Source organism: Camarhynchus parvulus, chromosome 1 (genome assembly GCF_901933205.1).
Source record: "Camarhynchus parvulus chromosome 1, STF_HiC, whole genome shotgun sequence".
Taxonomy (NCBI): domain Eukaryota; kingdom Metazoa; phylum Chordata; class Aves; order Passeriformes; family Thraupidae; genus Camarhynchus; species Camarhynchus parvulus.
Window position 1 is genome coordinate 86983759 of NC_044571.1, and position 19910 is coordinate 87003668.

Below are 19910 nucleotides of genomic sequence, written 5' to 3' on the forward strand. Positions count from 1 at the left end.
GCGGGTGCTCCCCGGGCGTCCTGGCCCTAGCGGGCTCATTGTATGCCCGGCGGGGAAGGGGACGAGGCGGTCCCCGGGTATCCAGGCAGGGCTGGCGCAGCGCGGGCGATTGAACAACAGCGGCGGAGGGCGGGAGCGCTCCCCGGCTGCGCAAGCGCTGCCCGGCTGGCTGCGGGGGCTTCCCGCTCCTCCTGGCGGCTCCCCGCTCTTCCCGGGGCGAGCCGGAGCCCGGGCTGCCCGCCGGGAGAGCTTGGGGTCACGGGGGGGCTGTGCAGCGGAAAGGCGCTTCCCCTTGGCTTTGGGCTTTCCTCCGCCGTTTAAGAGGAGATGCCGGAGGGGGCGGCGGGCCGGGCTCTCTGTCCGGCTCGCAGCGTGGCTTGTGGGGGGTCCAGGTCCATCCCCGCCCCCCCAGCACGTGTGCGGGGCCGGGAATTAAAGATGGAGCCCCGGCAGGGCACGTGTGCTCGGTGCCCGTCCCCGCCGTGCCCGGCCCGGCTCCCCTCAGGCCCCGGGCGCGGGCTCCGGGCCGCCCCCAGGCCCGGGGTGCGCAGTCCGGCGCTCGGAGCGGCCTGGCCGCCCCTCGGTGCTGCTGGGCCGCCGGCCGGGCAGGTCCCCGGGTGGTCGGGCAGGTCCCCGGCGCGGCCCAGGCGGAGCGGCTGCTCTCCTTTGTACTGGGAAGGCAGGCGATAAGGGCAGCGGGATTTATACCGTGAGGGGGAGTTGTGCGAACTTCCTCTGTCAGACGTTGCCTATTTCCATATCTCTAGAAACTTCCTTAGGCTCTGCTAAAAACTTCAGCGGTTATTTAGAAGCGTTATTCAGCCGCAGTAAAATTTCGAAGTTACGGTGTTCAGGAGGAGAAAGGGGCGCCACAGCAAAGGCAAAATTCTGGGTTTAACCTTTAGAGCCTTCTAAATTCTGGGTTCATTACGGAGGCGCTGTCTCCCGTTCAGGAGGGTATTAAGGGAACAGATTGAAGATGTTGGCTGCTATATTTCTGCTTTTCCATGTTTCCTGCTAGCATGTTTAGGTGAGAATTTTTGGGTTTTGCACATAGAACAGTATCAGGTCAGAGTTCTCATCTGCATGGCTGCCCAGATCTCCCGCAGCCCGGATGCCTTGAGCTTGGTAGAAGGGTAGTGGGGGTCTGCCCGATTCATGCAGTACCTACTTTTTGATGATGGAGAAGCAGCAGGTGTTTTTTGGTTCGGTTTTTTGGAGTTTTTTGTTTGTTTGTTTGTTTTGAGGAGGGGAGTAGAAAACACTAGCAAACGAAGTGAGGTTGCGAAAATCACAAAAATTGAGATTGTGACATGATAAGTAAAATACCGTAGAGATCACAAAGTCCAGCCTTCATAGATTTTATTTTTACGTAATTGCTGGAGTGCAAAATGCATCTGCTGAAATCAAGCGTCTAGCTCTGAACTAACCTACACCAATTTTGTACTGGTATTGTTGCAGTGATTCCACGAGTATGCTTATTTGCTCATTAGCTGTATATCAGAATAGTATCCACAGTTTTTTACCTGATATTGCTGAACATACTTGCACAATTCCTAGAATAAGTAATTAAGTTTGGAAATAAACCGTTTGAAATGCCATATGAACTGAAAAATCCTGTTTCTTCATCTGAAAAGGAAACGCAAACCTTACAGAAAATAATATTGCCATATTCACAAGTGAAACTTCAGTCTCTTCAAAATGGAACAAATGCAAAAGAATAAACTGTATAAATAATGAAAATGAGATATTTGTTACTGTAGAATACCTTGATATGGCACTACAAGAATATAGCATTTGGTAAAGTTTAGTAAATTTCCATTAAATGCAGTTAGTTTGTCAAAATTACATCAGACTGGCTGCTTCAAAGTGCTAGTTTGCATCTGCTTTATGCAGGTTTGCAAATTGCATCTGGTAAGCATGACATAGGTCAGGTTGCTCACCTGATTCATGTGCTTTTCTCGTACTGCTCTGTTTCCTTATCTCTGTGAGAGTGGTTGCTTGAACTTTTGCCTTCCTTGGGGAGACATCACAGATCGGTTTTGTAATGCTAATACAGGCCGTGGTGCTGGTGCAGGGTTAAAGGGATGCTGTGCTGTATGAGGTCAGGCATCCCTTTTCATGTTGAGCATCCTTTCCTTATAAAACAAGCAGCCAGGATTTTTTTCTAGGTTTTGTTTGTTTGTTGGGGGTATTTTTTATTTTAGGCTTTCAGTGAGGTGCTCTCAGCTTATTAGTCTGACAGAAGCTGTCGGTGGTGAAGCTTTGGTTTTGGATGGAGGGTCCTGGCATTTCAGTTGGATAGTCAGTCGCAGGGATGGGGGGAGGCCAGGTGGGAGATTGGCAGTGGTGGGTTGCAGGAAACTGAAATTTGTGAAGGAGATTCCCAAAGGTCTGCCTCATTCAGTGAAAAACATGATTGATATAGAAACACGACATTTAAAGGAGGGATGCCCTGTAACTGCCCTTGAATAGATGTTTATCTTCTACAACAGAATGTTTTCTGGTCTCCATGATGCAAGCAAATAGGGTCCTCCATTGGTCCCCTTTTGCCGGGCTAAGATAATGCAGAACTTTGGCTTAGGGCTAGCTGGTTTCAATCTATATTGGGAAAAATTCAAAATTCAGATCTGAACTTCAGGAATCCTATAATGGGCAAGGTCTCATATCCTTGCCTGTGAGATATGTCACTATTATTCTCTGATTTTATATATGCTTCAAATAAACACAAGAGAGGTTGTCTCCACTTTCTGGATAATATAGATTCATTTAATACTTGTCTTGCTGGGCTGGCTGAGGATTTTCTTCTCCCTAAGAAGAAAATCAAACCCTTGTAGCTGTATGTGAGACGAGGGTGCTGACTGTCTGTGTCAGAATTGTGGGGAGACAAAATACTTGCAATAAATAATTTTTAAGTGTTACTCTTTAGGCTGATAGAACTAACCTGCTTGGGGTGAGACGCTGCTAACCTTTGTTAAAATGCCTGGTTTAACTCGAATAATTTTAGATTACATGTTGGAGAAGACTTTGCAGGGAAAGAATCACCTCATTCTCTTGAGTGCTTTGCCTAGAGCACTGAACTGGGGTGTGATGATAGAGAGGTGATGAGGCAAATGCTTGAGTAAAGAAGAAAAAACTGCCTAATGCAGAGATCTGTAAGCTGATCACAACTGTTGCCTTAAATTCTTGTATCACAGCACAGCCATCTTGAGGTTCTGCATTTGCAGCGCTGCTAATCTGCAGAAAGAACAGCCAGTCCATTTCCAGGTGACTGAAAGAAACCTGCAAATCCTTTGTCTGCCAAGGATGATAACACACATATCTAGCTAGGTATTTGTGATTCATGTCCAGTGGGCAGGCAGGCTTGATTTCTGTGATGTTAATGCTGGTTGCTGTTTTCCTCAGGTTGTCAAGAGAGAAGGCAGTGGGACAGAGTCTCCGATGATAGGTGATAAGGTGACTGTCCATTACACGGGGTGGCTTCTCGATGGCACAAAATTTGACTCCAGTCTGGACAGAAAAGACAAATTCTCATTTGACTTGGGGAAAGGTAATATCTTGTGTTTGGTACTGATCAGTTTTGGTAATAATTGAGACGGGATTTCCTTGTGTGGCTCCTTTGCTTTTCAAAACTGCCGCTTAAACTTGTTTTCTCTTAAACTTTTATTCTCTTAGAATGGCCCCATCAGAATGTGAGATTTTTGTGAATGAGAGAACTGTGTAGCCCCTTAAAAGGCCTGCTGAAGAATTCACAGGCCTCAAAGTACTCCAGGAGAACAAATCTGTCCTGCAATGTAGATACAAGGGGCAGTTAAATGGCCAGAAAATGCATTTTTTTGGTTGGGGTTTTTGGGGAGGTAGACCTCAGTTCAGGAGTGCTTAATTGTGACCAGGTACTGGGACAGGGTACACAGAGGCAGCTGTCTTATGATGAAACACACTCTCTTTTCCACAAAATTCTCAAGTTAACCCAAATATGAGTCTTTGAGCAGTGCCTCTCTTCATTATCAGAATCTTTCATTTTTTGAAAATCTGAGCATCGTTATTTCTGCAAGTCTTATTACTCAATATTATATTCTTCCCTGGAAGTTTCTTACCTTCTTCTTTTTAAAAAATAGATAATACCTCCTTTTTAAAAAGAGGTCAATTAATTGTACTTCAATTTGAGATGATATTAAGTGTACCTATTAATACAAGACTAATATAAAGTCTGCTTGATGAGTCAAGAGGAGCAGCAGTTAGGACTGCTTGACTAAGAGAGGGGAGTTTGTTACAGCTTTTCTTCCCTTTCAAAGGAATGCTACTACTTTCTTCCTCCTTTCTGCTACAAATGTGTGTAACTTATAGTTACCACTGGTGCTGTTCTTTGCCAGCTGATAAAAGTATGAACAGAAAAGGCTGTTGGTTTGGACTGTTTTCAAAACAGGAGCAGGCAATCTCTCACCCTAAGGCCTTCCTCTCGGAAGAGTTTATTGTTACTTCCTCACACTTGGGACCGTGCCAAGCACTTCAGCTGGTGTCTCTGTTCTGTTATTCTGTGAAAAGAGTTGTTACACCTGGAATGAAGAAATGTTTGGGCCAAATTTGGGTCCCTGGGAAACTTCAGAATTTGATTAGGCTTAAAACTGATGTACATAAATGAGAGTGAGCACAAGTTCTTCAGTATTTCTGCTGCCTTAGCTTTTGTATACTAAAAATGATGATGCTCAGTTTCACCTGATCATGCCTTTCATGTGTGATTGGCATTTGACTTGTACAGGTGAGGTGATCAAAGCATGGGACATTGCTGTGGCCACTATGAAGATTGGTGAAATCTGTCGGATTACGTGTAAACCAGAATATGCCTATGGCTCAGCTGGGAGCCCTCCAAAGATACCTCCCAATGCTACACTGATTTTTGAGGTAAGTGGGAGATGGTCGCTAAAACTGTATGCTTGAAAAAATGAGTGATGCAATATCCTTTCAAAACAGGATTGTTACATTTTCTAAGGAAAATAACATGGTCCATTTTGGGTAGTGTGGACAAAATTTTAGTCTGGCTGCCACTGCTCTGTAATGGCTTGGGTTCCCTTCTCTTTGAGTTTTTTAAAATACTTGAATGATCTCCAGTGTTCAGTTGTAATTTTGCAGTTACTGGGTGATTTGTAGCAGTAAAGTGCAGGCTAGGAGGGCAGACTATTTCAGTGATAGACTGAAGTGGTTAAAATTAAATCTTTAATCACTTCATAACACTCAGAGTAATGATATATTAAATGTTGTGAGGTTTTCAACAACAGGAAGAGCAATTAATGTTTTCAATAATATATTTTTATACTAACTTGTGTTTTCTTTACAACATTAACATTACCTCTTATGAGCTATTTCAGGGAGAAAAGAGGTAATTGCCCTATGTAAACTGCTGGAATACAATATTTGAACAGCCCTGCAATTACGAACTCTTTCTGTAGAACTGAGCGTTTCAGTCAGCCTTAGAGCACCATAAAGCCAGTTTGTATTTAGGTTGCTGGTTCATTGCCAAAGTCTCTCTGTGCATCCAGGCTATGCTGATCAATCTTGCCCCCATAGAGATGAAGTCCTGTGCACTCACTCAGTGCTTGTGACAGACTTGCAGTCTTGAGTTTGGCAGCTGGGTAACCCAGTTTGACAACTCACGTGGCCTGCTGCTCTCCTGGAGACGAGCTGCATGTCTTGGTGAGCATGGAGCCAGTTACCCTTGGTGTCTCTCAGCCTCACCAGGAGAGGAGAGATTTTATTTCCTACTGACCTTAAAAGCAATTTTCCCCCACATCTTCCCCCTCCTTCCCCAAAGGGGGTGGAAACAAGCAGCTGTCTCGTGTGTGTTATTTCAGAAGTGAGAATGGTTGCTCAGAATGCTGAGACTTGTATTTGATTTTTCCATGTAGGATGACATTAAAACTGTTTCTGGAGCATACCCTGACAGTCTCAACAGGGTTTGAAGAGGATGGATTTTTCTTACTGTTGAAACAATTCAATTTGCCAACAATTGTTTCAAAATAAATTCTGCCTGAGAGAAGGCAGACAGACTCTTAAGTGTAATTTTTAAAATTACTTTGCTCTAAAGCACTTAATCAATGGAATGGAATCCTACAGTTGGGGGCATAAGAAAAGCTTTAAAATTGATGATTGCTCTGAGATTGAATGTTTTTTCTAATATCTGAGAAAGGTGAAAATAGGTCATGGAGTTATTCAAAGACTGAAAGTCTGTTTAGATTTTATTGGAAACAATGAGCATCTGTTAAGAAGGGTAAATTATACACAGAGTCATTTAGGTTGGAAAAAACCTTCAAGACCATTGAGTCCAATCATAAATCTGACACTGCCAAGTCCATCACTAAACTATTAACCCAACCCAGTGCCACATCTACACCTAAATACCTCTGGGCAGGGTGACTCACCTACTTCCCTGAGCAGCCTGTTCTAGTGCTTAATATCCATTCTAAACCTCCCCTGGTGCACCTTGAGGCCATTTCTTCTTGTTCTGTGACTTGTTACTTGGAAGAGGGGACTGACCCCATCTGGCAACAGCCTCCATTCAGGGAGTTGTAGAAAGTGAGAAGGTTCCCCCCAAGACCCCTCTTTCTCTCCAGGCTAAACACCCCCAGCTCTCTCAAGCAGCTCCTCATAGGATTTGTGCTCCAGACCCTTCGCCAGCTCTGTTGCCCTTCTCTGGGCACACTCCAGCACCTCAATGTCCTTCCTGAACTGAAAGGCCCAAACTGAACACAGGATTTGAGGTGTGGCCTCACCAGTGCCTGGTACAGGGTGACAGTCACTGCCCTGGTCTTGCTGGCCACACCATTGCTGATACAGGCCATGTGCCATTGGCCTTCACATAATTGGATATTGAATTTGCTTTGCATTTGGGTAGTGTATTTGCATTTCTTTTTTTGTTTTTTCATGGACTTGTGAATAATAGGATTAAAGATATATTCTGTGTGAATGATTAAAAAAATCTTGCTTGCAGGTAGTGTCCACTGAGGGATGACAGCTTACTCACTTTGAGTGCATCAAAATTGAGACCATTATTCCTGAAAAGTAGTATCATGTAGAGCTGTTCATAAAGAGCATTTTCTTAAATAGAAATCTGACATTATTCATGGCTTAGTTGTATTGGATCAAACTACCCATGTTGGAGTGCTGTGTGCTTCTGTGCAAGTGATACCAGCTGTAATCAGGGCTGAGCTGATGACTGAAATGCAAGCTGAAAGCTCAAGGCCTTCTACCTAGGCAGCGCCGTGGGGCATTCTTAAGAGCTTAGCACCAGTACACAGGATGCACGTGGACAGCAGAAAGCAGAGAAACTTTTATTGTCCTTCAACAAGAGGTAATACCTAACATTGGGATAAATAAAAGTATGAACTGCAAGATGGGATTTGGTCCATCATGCTGCTCCTGAGTCCGTCCCCTGCGGTCACCCAGGTTATTCACTTCCCACTGGACTTTTCTTGATGCTGCCAGTCTGGCCCATCCATTTTCTGGGTATGCTTTTAGAGAAAAGTAATGTTTCATTCACGAGTCTTGATATCCCCTCATGCCTGCCTGAGCAGTTAGGTTGAAGGGAAGAGGGGAAGAAGGAAAGGACCAAAGCTGCCTGTGATGGTTTTGTGCTTTCCTAACAAAATAGCCTGAGGGTCACTGGCTGCAACAAGTAAGCAGTGCTGGGTGTGTCCTGATTGGGGGTGTGGGTTGGAAATTAGATCCAGGAACTTTTCCCAAGTTTTACTAGGTTACAATAGTTTCTGGCAAGTATGACTCTCAAGCAGCTAAAGTCTCTTTAAGTTTCCAGTCTTTTATTTTTACCTAGGTTTACTTTTTATTTCTTCACACAGTATCAGCAGGGTTCTTTTGCAAGTGCCTATCCCCAACCAAATTTTCGTACAAGTTGCATTACAAAAGACCCTCTAGAACTTACATTATGAGATTTTTGTACCTGTGTCATCACAGCAGCATTTTATATGACAAGAAGTAATGCACATCCTCTGATTTGGTAGTTCTTTTCTTTTTTGATCTGGTAGTGGTTTTGTTTTTTCTTCCTCATGATTACTTTAGCTGAGCAATATAAATAGCTAGATTATTCCATAGAATAGTATTGTTCAGGCTGGGGGAAAAAAAAAGGGGAGGTACACACCTGTATGGTCATCGGTAGGATGTTCAGGATTTACTTTTTTAAAAGAAAGACTAGAATATTATTTGTTACTACGTATCAATTAAAATAAAAAGTGGAAGTACTGGTGGATATTCAATTCCTTTTGCATTCCAGTTATCTCAAGTCCAGTGTCAGGAACCTCCACAGCATTATCTCTGAACTTTTTTTTTTAATGAGATAGTCTAAACAATGCTGATTGTAATGACTTGCATTTTTGTGCTTGGGAATAGTTTTCACTATTGTTTTACTCAAAAATAGGATATGATTTTTTTCCCTTCACTTCATAGCAGCAATGAAAATACCTTTTGTAACTAGAAAATACCTTTCTGTGTCATTGTGGTACTCCCACTTGAAACTATGGTTTGCATTTACTTGGAAAGGCATGTGAAGATTCAGACTGGATACTTGTCTCCTACTTGAGCACTAGTTCTTAAAAATCCTAAACAATTTGTTGCAGCAGAGGGTTATAAGTTTCAAAGATCTCTGGAGAATAAATCCTGTGTGTTACTAAATTGGTCTAATAAGAATAAATGCAAGGCTTTTCTTCCCTCCACAGATAGAACTTTTTGAGTTCAAGGGGGAGGACCTCACTGATGAAGAAGATGGTGGCATCATCCGAAGAATCCGTAAAAAAGGGGAGGGGTACTCCAGGCCCAATGAGGATGCTCTTGTAGAGAGTAAGTGTGTTGTTACATAAATAGTGAATGGATTTGCAGTGAGGGATGACAGAACCTCTTCACAGCCTACAACTGCATGTCCTGAGGGACAGGAATACATGGCTTCTCTTTTCTGTACCAAGTAACTTAACAACCTAGAGTAAGCTTTCCTTCTCCTGTTTCTAGCAAGGTTTACATTTTCCAGCAGCAACTGTGTTTTCTGGTGATACTGAATCTGTTGAAGTGCTTATCTGATAACAAAAGGTGATTGAGTCTCATAAAGTATTTCCATGTGCTGAGGAACAAAAGGGGAAGTCATTCTGGCACTTGTCAGAGTGGAAAAAACAAACACTTAAATGAACAACAAAAAAAGAGGGGTTGTTAAATTGAACAGCAGAAATTCTGTTTGCTGCCAGTGGCTGCCATGCCATAGGTAGCTGCTAAAAGAGAAAAGGCTGTTCAGAAGGAGGCTTTGGCACTTGTAAGCGTGTGCTGCCTGCCTGTATAGAACTCCCTGTGCACTCCTGGGTACCTGCCCACTGCCATACCTGGATACCTTCTGATTTCCCTCTCTGCTGTTCTGGTTTTTGTTACCAGTCCAGTTTGAAGGCCGACACGGTGATCGTGTTTTTGACAAGCGGGAATTGCGGTTTGAGATTGGAGAAGGTGAAAACTTCGATATTCCTCATGGGCTGGAGAAAGCAATTCAAAAAATGGAGAAATCAGAGGAATCTGTGTTCTATCTCAAGCCCAGGTATGCTGTTTCTGGTGTTTGATACAGGAAGGGCTTATACTAATCATCTGGCAGGAAAGAAATATTTCATTATTCAATGCTGTGGTAAAAACTTGGATCAGCCCCAAAAGTTGGTTTTTGAGAAATATCATGCTTTGCCACTTCATAGTGGAGCAGTAGCAGTCCAGAAAAAATTTACTTAAGTCTCTGTAATGTTGACCTCTGAATATTTTTGAAAAATGTTGTTGCTCTCAAACTTGGATTTTTGTGATCCCTCTTCATGACTGATTACTGTAAAACAGTCCATATGTAGACTTGTATATAGGCAGAGTTTTCTCTTTACATCCGAAACAAGCGGAGTTGCACAGATTGTTTTCATCAAACTTTAATTTATTTCAGTTTTTATTTAATTTTTTTAACTGTAACTGAGCCTAATGGGAGCAGAAAAGGAAAGCAGTCTGATCTAGAGGGTTTGCCTGCTAATATGCAACTCTTTCTGGAGTTGCATAGCAGTACCTTTCTGTAAGCATTTCCTGTTTACCAGCTGGTTAGCAGTGTCTTAAGTGTACAGCTGCTCACCTAATCTTGGTATTTATTCTCTTTGCTTTTCTAAGAATAGAACTAAAATACAGGTGCTCTGAATGCAACACTCAGTTTCAGACCATGAATATTAAATATGGTAGTTGTAATTTGAAAGTTGCTTGTTTTGCTTTGGCTTTTTTTTGATGAAGGGATTAGTTGCTTTTCCTTAAAGTAAACTAAAAAACTAATAAAATAATAGGAGCTGCTAAAAGATTAATGAAGTCAATACTAGATTTCTCTTACTTTATTCTACCTTGTCCTTGCTAATTTTAGAATTGTATCTAGAATTCTTCAAGCCTTTGTCTTGTGATAATAATTTATGCGCATCCAGAATTTGCATGGGGTTTTTGTCTACCTCTTCCTATGTAAATATAGCTGGATGGATAGTTTTGAACCCTTCTCTTCTTTATAATTTTTGTTTCTCCCTCCCCACCCCCACTTTACAGCTATGGTTTTGGAAGTGCTGGGAATGAGAAATTTAAGATCCCTCCAGATGCAGAGCTGCAGTATGAAGTGAAACTCAAAAGCTTTGAAAAGGTGAGAGCAAGAGATGAAATCCAAAAGAGATCCAGGGCTGGGGGAAGAAGTGGGAGTGCAGCTTAAACGATGACAATGGAATCCTTGAATGGTGATGTGAAACAGGGAGGCCACTGTTGCCAGAGATAATGCTGGCATGCTGGGAGCTCTTGGCTGAAATGGTCCTTATTCTTCCTGTATCCCTCTCTGTTGCCATCTCTCATGCTCGAGGCTCGTTTCCATGAGCAGTGCAAAGCTCTGCTTTGCCAGACTTACCTCAACCATACTGTTAGTGGGAAACAGCATAGCTGCTTGATTTCCCTAGAAGTTGTATTGAAGTTGACTGGAACTGTTCCTGTTTGGATAGGCTAAGGAGTCCTGGGAAATGAACACAGATGAGAAGTTGGAACAGAGCTCTATCGTGAAGGAGAGAGGCACTCAGTACTTCAAGGTAAGTTGCAGTACCCAAGTAATAATAGGATTTTTTGGTCCATGCCATAAGTTGATAATGATGTTTACAGCTTCTGTAATTTCTGAGTGGTGTTCATGATATTCTGTGAGATTTTACAGGGAGAGCTGGAGGCGAATGTGTCTCAAAAAAAAAAGAAACTCGGTTGGATTATCCAAAGAACCAACTCTGCAGGGAGCTCTCTGTTAGAGCTGTTTGCTCTATCTACACATAACACTGTAGGGTGTGCAGTATTTCAGTTCCTGCTGTGGGACAGTGCTATGAGTGAACAACATTAATGTGGGTAGAGATGTGTGGAGAAGCTGTTGAAAACAATTTCAGTAGCTAAAGGAAGAGTTTCCTATTATCTTTGAATTGCATGTTGAGAATTCCCCATCTTCCCTTATTTTTGCATCAAAAGTTGAATATAAAGGTAGGAGTTCAGTGAAGTATCAATGATGCCATATATCCCCAGCTCTAGTGGGGAACCAGTTAAGTATTCCTAAAGATTTTCTGATCCTGTGCAGGAGTGGAATACTCTCAGAAGTATTTTTGATGATAGACGTCACTTTCTGATCAAATGGGGTTTTTTAGATGTATTGCTCAAGGCAGGCAAAAAGGACGAGAGGGAGATAAAAGTTCCTGTGATGAGCTTTGCGATAATTGAGCTGCCTTGTTTACAGGAGGGGAAATACAAGCGGGCAGCATTACAGTATAAGAAGATTGTGTCGTGGCTGGAGCACGAGTCGGGACTCTCCGAGGAGGAGGAATCAAAAGCCAAAAGCCTGAGGCTTGCTGCCCACCTTAACTTAGCTATGTGCCATCTCAAGCTAAAGGAATACTCCCAGGCTTTGGAGAACTGCAACAAGGTAGTAGGAGTTTATTTATTCTTAAACTGCATAAGCAGTCTGACAGTTTGTCTTGCTTTAAACATTTTAGGGACAACAGGCCAATGTAGTGTTTGGTCTTTCTTACCAGCTGTCATTTGGGTAGTACAGAATTTTTATTGCACTAAAAATATCCAACAGATTATTTTCATAATTACTGCCCTTTGAACCTCTTTTACTAACTTGCTGCTACATTGAGAATATTCAAGTATTTAGAAACAAGGAACACTTGAGATGTGGTGAAGGTAGTCGTGTTGGCAAAGGCCTTTGTAAGAGCAGGATTACTCCCTGACTAAATCTTAGACTTGCTGGTTCTCTTGTCAAATAGCCTACTATATTAATTCTTCTTTGTACTTACTTCTGCTGAACTCCACTGACTTTTAGTAAGCGCTGACGAGACTCATAAGCCTACATCAGAAGGTGCAGTTCCTAGCAGTCACTGGTGTTCTGACTGCATATAACTTTTATAAAAGAAAGATAATTACTGAATGTGGCTTTGGTTTTTGTGAATGCAGGCACTAGAACTGGATAGCAACAATGAAAAAGGCCTTTTCCGGCGGGGAGAAGCTCACTTGGCTGTCAATGACTTTGAGTTGGCCCGAGCAGATTTCCAGAAAGTGATACAACTTTATCCAAGTAACAAAGCTGCCAAAGTGCAACTGGTGACTTGTCAGCAGAAAATCCGGGAGCAGCATGAGAAAGAGAAGAAGATGTATGCCAACATGTTCCAAAGGCTTGCAGACAAAGACTTAAAGGTAAGTAACAGTACTCTGAACATTACAGGAGGTGGTGTCATGTGTTAGACAAGGAGCAGTGGTTTAGGTACTCACCTTGCTTCTTATTACAGATAATTATAGCAGGAGAACAGTCAAGTAGAACACTGCTTTGGGGAGCAGGGATGGAACTCAAAATGCCAACAGTCAAAATTATTAGGCCATCTTGTTTGAACAGGAAAACCAGGAGTACCGACCATTGCACAGAAAGCTTTTATCTATTTCAACTGAATTTGCCACAGACCAGTGTTAATCAGAAGGCAGTTGAACTGATGAGGTGCAAACATGGCAATGTTCTACAAGTGGAAAAAGCACCTATTCCTCTAGAATCTGTTGCAAAGGGCTGTTCTGGTGCCTGAGGTGCCCATCCAGTGAGAACTTGTGTCTGTCATACAGAGGGTGCTGAGCACCATCTTGCTTCTCATGGAGACATTAGGATGTGGTTGATGGTCTCCATTAAAAATATCACAGATAGGTTGTGGAATGTCAGAAGATTCATTACTCTGCTGTGTGGATGTCTTTCCTAATAAACTTTCACTAGAATTTTAGTAAATGGTAGTTCAGTTAATAATGGCAGTATGTGCATACAGGTTCTAACAAGATTGTATTAGCTAGCAAGAAACATTTCAGGTTACTGGTGAGAATCACATATCCTAAGAAAACCTTCTGGTTCTTTTCCTTAAATCTGATGGTCTAGAAGGACAAGATGAACCTGTAACTTCTCGGACAAATCTGGGATTCATGTCAGACTCAAATTTCCTCAGTAACAGTGGGGAATACAGAAGTTTGTATTTTATGAGGTTATTTTCACCTTTCCAGAATATGCCTGGAGAACATAAAAAATTGCCAGATACTGATACATTAATTTCCTTTGGTTAACTGTGTCATTGAGTCTTTCCAGAGGCATGATGTCCTCAGATGAGTGTATCCTGACAGTTCAGCCATTTCAGACTGTCAGCTGACAATTTCCTACATGACATGCTTCACTCTGTCTCTTCTCTTTTTGGCTAAAGCAGCCTGATGCCAACAGTCCTTGTGTGTTGGAGCTTAAAAGAAAGTATTCTGTACTTCCAGACACAGTGATGTAAAGTCACACAGTATCTTAATTTTTAATTAAAAATCTCAGAAATATAAAGATACTGCAACCAAAGTAGAATTATTTCACTGTTGGGCATCTTCATTTCTGAAAAGCTGTCAGGTTCTGTTGTGAAAGATCTTTTCAGCTAGCACAGCTGCTGGGAATTTAGCTTCCTCCACTAGGTGTGGGATACAGCAGGATCTGTTGAGATGGAAGAGTGGATTGCTGAAACAAGCTATACCCACTAAAACTTCAAAAGCCTTTAGCTTTCTTCAACTCCTAAGACAGATAATTGGAGTAACAGAGTAACATTCTTGGCAAAAGGCAGACTCATAGTCTTTGCACTGCAGACTGTTTGGGATATTGGAAAAACATTGCATTTAGTTCCAATTTCCCTATCTGCTTGGGATAGCATCAGTTTGAAGTTGTAGAATCCTTTAGGTTGGATTCCAACCAAATGTAAGTGGAACATTATTGTTTGGCATCTGACACTGGACACAGGATTTGAGGTGTGGCCTCACCATTGGCAAGTACAGGAGGACAATCCCTGCCCTGATCCTGCTAGACACAGTGTTGCTGATACAGGCCTGGATGCCACTGGCCTGGTGAATCCTTCCCAACCAGTTAGATGATCTTGGGAATGTGCAATGTGCTCGTTTTGAGGTTTTTTTCCTCTGAGCCATCTGGCTTGCTTTAAATTGGATATGGTTTTATATAAAATGGGAGTGATGGAACTATAAACTGTAAAGGATGCTTACTCCCTGGGCCAGTCTTGAGGTAGTTTCCTTGCAAGAAAAGCTTGTTTTCCTGTTACTGGATTTATAGTGTTGCTTTACTCTAGCTCCAACAGTGTCTGTTAGTGATGGCGTAGTAGAAGCTCAAAGTTCTAGAGAAGATAGTTTGTTTACTAAATGTCTTCTGATTGCTAAGAAGATAGCTTGGACTGCAGTTCTGATGTTCCTGACATAGTCTGTTAAATTCAACAGCCACTGTTGCATCAGTAGTCCTTTAATTAATTTGAAAAGTTCACATATGTAAAGTGTGAATTTTTGAAGGTCAGGGTGTTTATCACCTTATCTTAAGCCTAGGATTGGTAGCTGACAGATTTTCTGTGGAGAGAAGACTTAACTCTTGTGTGCTATGTGGAATGCTTCTAAGGATGAAAAACTGACCTTTGATGCATGAATGTTCTTTTAAATATGGTTTTGTGTTGCAGGCAAATTGATGTAGTATTTTAAGGATTCTGCCGATTTCCCCTTCCCCCCATTCTGCTCTCCCAGCATTGTATGCTTAAGATTTTGCTTGTTTTTGTTTGGCTATCATCTAAGATTATCATAAAACAGATGGCTCAAGATGCTGGGCTGACAGGTGGAATAGCAATTCCATTGCACTAGGTTTTGAGATGAGCGAGCCAAGACATTTTTACCACCCCTTACTGTGCTTGAAAATTATTGTAAGGTCAGGATGTGCTGGTTATGTCCTATTGTAAAAGCTGACCTTGGAGCTCTGACCTCATGGCTCTGCCTTCCACACCTTTTTATGAGGAAGATGCACAAGGAGAGGGCTTTAGAGGAGCGACATTGTCAGATCTTATCTTCTTCCAGTTTAGCTCTTGCACAGGACATCCAGATCACTGTTGTTGAGTTTGAAGTGTCTCTTCACAAAACCTAGTTGTCCAACAAAGATAATTCTTATGCTGAGTGCTAGTGTGCCTCCTACAAGTTGGGTCAGGGTAGGCCATGGCAATGGCTGAAAATTAATGACATTAATATTGAAGCAGGGCAAAAGCAGTTCCTGCAGAAACTTCATAAATGAATTTCATGTAAAGGACTTCCAAGAAGGTGTTGTGTGGCAAGTGGGTGCAGGCCACATTAAGAATCATAACCACCTAACACCAGTATTATATTTTGGCCTCCTCTACACTGCTTCTGGTTTCTTAGGTGCATGAACATTTTTGGTTTCTTTTGGCTGAAGATCCTAATATCTTAATTCAGTCTGGCAGGGTAGACAAGCTTTCCAAGTAACAAAAATCAAACAATGTTTGTGCTAGCAATTTTGTATAATGTATTAATATATTTTCTTTGTCTCTCTATTTAGTCATCTGCTACTCTTCAGACAAGCCACGCTGAAGATGCAGAAATGAAAGATGCACAGAATGGAGTTGAAGATAAATCAGAAGTTGAAGCAGAAGCATAAGAAAACCCCTATTCCATTAGTTTTGTAAATGAAAGAATTTCCAGTGAATTAGACCTTTATTTTTCTACCTGGTTGGATAGTGGCTTCAAGGGAGCAGAGGCTGAAGCCACCATGCCACAGTCAGTTACAGCTTTATGTGGCTGTGCAAGAAGCTGAGTGGCAGCATAAATCTGGCTTAATCCTAGTGACTTTATTTATTCATTCAGCCTCTGTTACTGTTTGGGTTCTGTCTGGATTTACTCTGCTTGGTTTATTTGCATTTTCATAGAATCATAGATTGGCTTGAGTTGGAAGGGACCTCAAAGATCTAGTTCTAACTCCCCCTGTCATGGACAGGGACACCCTTCACTAGACCAGGTTGCTCAGAGCTCCATTCAGCCTGGTCTTGGACACTTCCAGGGATGGAGCATCTACAGCTTCTCTGGGCAGCCTGTTCCAGTGCCTCACCACCCTAAGAGTAAAGAATTTCATCCTAAAACCTAATCTTAACCTGCCCTCTTTCAGTTTGAAGCCATTGCCCTTTGTTCTGTCACTACTTGCCCTGGTAAATAGTCTCTCTCCATGTTTCTTGTAGGCTCCCTTTAAGGTACTGGAACGCCACATTTTGGTCACCCCCAAAGCCTTCTTTTTTCCAGGCTGAACAATTCCAGTTCTCTCAGCCTTGTCTCATAAGGAGAGGTGCTTCATCCCGCTGATCATCTTGGTGGGCCTCCTCTGGACTTGCTCCGAAAGGTCCATGTCCTTCCTGTGCTGGGGACCCCAGGGGTAGATGCAGTGTTCCAGGTGGGGTCTCACCAGAGTACAGGGTGAAAATCCCCTCCCTCCCCTGCTGCCCACGCTGCTTTGGATGCAGCCCAGGTTACAATTGGTTTCTGGGCTGTGAGTGCATGCACATTGCCAGCTCATGTCCAGCTTCTCATCCAACAGCACCCCCAAATCCTTCTTGGCAGGGCTGCTCTGGATCTGTTCACCCCCCAGCCATTATTGATATCAGGGGTTGCCCCAGCCCAGGTGCAGCACCTTGCACTTGGCCTTCTTGGAGCCTCCATGAGTTTCACATGGGCCCACTTCTCAGGCTTGTCCAGGTCACTCTGGGTGGCATCCTGTCCTCCAGGTGTGTCAAGGGGACTGCTCAGCTGGGTGTCTCCTGCACATTTGCTCAGGGCGCACTCTGCCCCTTCATCCATGTTGTTAACAAAGGTAATAGTAACACTGGTCCCAGTATGGGCCCCTGAGGGACAACCGCTTGTCATTGGTGTCCATTGGGATGCTGAGCCCTTGACCACTAGCCTGAAGATTTAACTGTGCAACCAATTTCTTACCTATCAAACAGTCTCCCCACTGCATCCATCTCTGTCCAATTTAGAGAGAAGGATGTTGTGTGGAGCTGTGTCCAAGGCAGAAAATTACAGAAATGAAGGTAAATTACACCTGTAGCCCTTCCCTTGTCCACTGGTGGAGTCACTACATCATTGAAGGCCACTAGGCTGCTCAGATGGTTCTTGTCCTTGGTGAAGCTGTGCTGGCTGTCCCTGGTCACCTCCCTGTCCTCCATGTGCCTTAGCATAGCATCCAGGAGGATCTGTTCCATGATCTTCCCAGGCGCAGAGCTGAGGCTGACAGGTCGGTAGTCCCCGATTTGTCATCGGTGTTTTTCTTCCTGGTTCCAGCATACTTTAATCCCAGGGTCTGCTTTCTGAATTTATTTCCTTGATTTGCTTCAAGTAATCAGCTTTTTTCAGGAGTCCTCATGTGAGACTTAAGAACAAATTGGCGCTCCCAGTTCTTCTGCCTTGGGATTGCCCTCTTTCCCCCTGTTCAGTAGGGAGTCCCTTCCATTAAGTTTTGTAGCCTTTCTTGTATGCCTCCTCTTTGCAAATTGCTGAAGATGAAGACTGTGAAGTCACAGCTTAAGTAATAAAGCTCCAATTAAACTCAAGAAAACTGAACTTTTCGTGGGTTTTTATTGGAATTTGCACAGAATCGAGAGAATATACTGTCCTTTGGTCAGTGTTTTCTTGTCCACATAGCCAGTGTCCTGATTATTTTTTCTCTGTTGCTTGTTCATTACCATAGAAAATTCCCACAATATTTGATACAGTATTTACCCATATATTTGCAAAAGGGAAAAATTATGTTACTGGAAACTGTGCATAAAGCAAATTTGTAACCTATGCATAGAGGTTGTTCTATGTTCATATTGCTACCTTCCTCTTCACCCCACCACATTGTAAAACTGGACCAGAGGGAAAAAAAACCGCAAACCAATACATCTGAAAGTGACTGGCTTTGAAGTGAAAGTAAGGGATAATGGCTTAAATATTGCAAACACTTTTAATGAACTACAAACTCCTGAGTGATTCTAATGTCTGCTTACCCAGATCTCACAAGAAAGCTATTACTCAGTGTTCTGCTTCTTTCTGCAGTTTGTGTGTCTTGTTTGGGGGTGGGTGTGCTTTTGAATTTTGTGGGGGCTTCTGATTGGGTGGGCTTTTTTTGTCTGCAGGCATGGAACGTAGTACTCAAACTCAGCTGTTGTTTATCCTATCACGTGGTGTTTAATTCAGCATCTCCAGTGTCCTGTTTAGAGACAGGGGCAGAAGGGGCAATTTTTTTGCCTGCTCTGCAGAAGAAAGGTAGAAAATCTGTTTCTCTCAGATTAAAATAAATGGACTTTTTAATGGTGAGAAAGATGTCTTTGCATGGCACACCATGGGCTGGAATTTGTGTGTATGTTGCAGAGAGTATCCCTATTTTAACATGTAATACAAGGTGAATTCCAGGTCTCCTTTGCTGAAACAGAAGTACTGTGTAAGCACTTGAACTCGTGGGGCCTGGGGAAGTGCCAGTACCTGTCCTGCAGCAGTGCCAGCCCAGCTTGGGCCCTGGAACTGAAACAAGCAAGGGCTGCTTGGAGTGCTGCCCTGCCCCAGACATCAAATTCAGCACCTGCTGTTGGGTTGGAGCTTGGTTGGAGAGCCGGGAGCTGCAGTGCTCTGAATCTCATGGGGTGGGTGGGATAGGACAAAGGCAAGAGAGATGCTTGGGAGGTCACTTCACTTAAGGAAATGCTGATTTCATTTGCCTAATGAAGCCTTAGGGTTGCCAGGTAATGGGGGTGATTTTCATGAGCTCCTAGTGTAGTAACAGCCTCGTGTATGTGAAAAACTTATACCAAAGCACTACCCCCTCTTGTGGGAAACAACACTGTGAATGTCAGCTGGGGTTAGAAGAAGGGATTTATGGACCTAGAAAAACAGTTAAAGGGGACAGGAATGCCAAGCCAGAGTACTTATTAATTAAGTAAATACCTTGATTTGTTGCTAATTATTCCTGGAAATACAAGCCTCTGTGGCTTTAACTGGTTTTGCTGCTAAAGCATAGGGCCAAGTCCTAATGATAAGTTTGTAATTGTTGAACATCAGTTTTCAAAAATCTCCTACAGGCATGATAGTTGTACATGTTTCTGAAAGCAAAAAGTGATTCCTGTGGCACATCTATAAAAAATCTAGTCAATGGTGCATCTGTTGTTAAGTGTGAGCGGTCTTGAAAGTACCACTGTGCCCTTGTTGTTACTACATAAACTATGAAATGTTTGAGAATGTAAATCTGTTAAGGACACTAAACATGCCCTGTTCAGGCAGCAGAACGGATGTTCCGTGCTGTCTTTAAAAGTGGGTCTGGTTGCCGGCAGAAGGTGGCAATACTGGTATTTGTGAGTGAGGTCATGCATGTAAACTTCAACTATAAACTTCGTTATGTATGTCCTTATAGAGGAAAAAAAAAAAAAAAAGAAAACAATGCTTAAAATAAACAGTTACAGTCCTGACTTTGTAACCCACACCCGTGTGTCTGCGTGTGTAAATGCTTTCCG

At 42.8% G+C, this 19910-nt stretch overlaps 1 protein-coding gene across 1 annotated transcript in view; it reads left to right on the plus strand.

Moving 5' to 3' along the window:
* Positions 1–19879, plus strand: part of FKBP4 (FKBP prolyl isomerase 4) — a 20295-nt gene extending 416 nt beyond the window's left edge. The window contains exons 2-10 of the mRNA XM_030967022.1: positions 3406–3550; positions 4760–4902; positions 8724–8844; positions 9421–9577; positions 10585–10675; positions 11022–11105; positions 11786–11971; positions 12505–12744; positions 15938–19879. Of these exons, the coding sequence (XP_030822882.1) occupies positions 3406–3550; positions 4760–4902; positions 8724–8844; positions 9421–9577; positions 10585–10675; positions 11022–11105; positions 11786–11971; positions 12505–12744; positions 15938–16036 (1266 nt within the window). The 3' untranslated portion in view covers positions 16037–19879. The remainder of the gene's footprint in view (positions 1–3405; positions 3551–4759; positions 4903–8723; positions 8845–9420; positions 9578–10584; positions 10676–11021; positions 11106–11785; positions 11972–12504; positions 12745–15937) is intronic.
* The last annotated feature ends 31 nt before the right edge of the window (positions 19880–19910 follow it).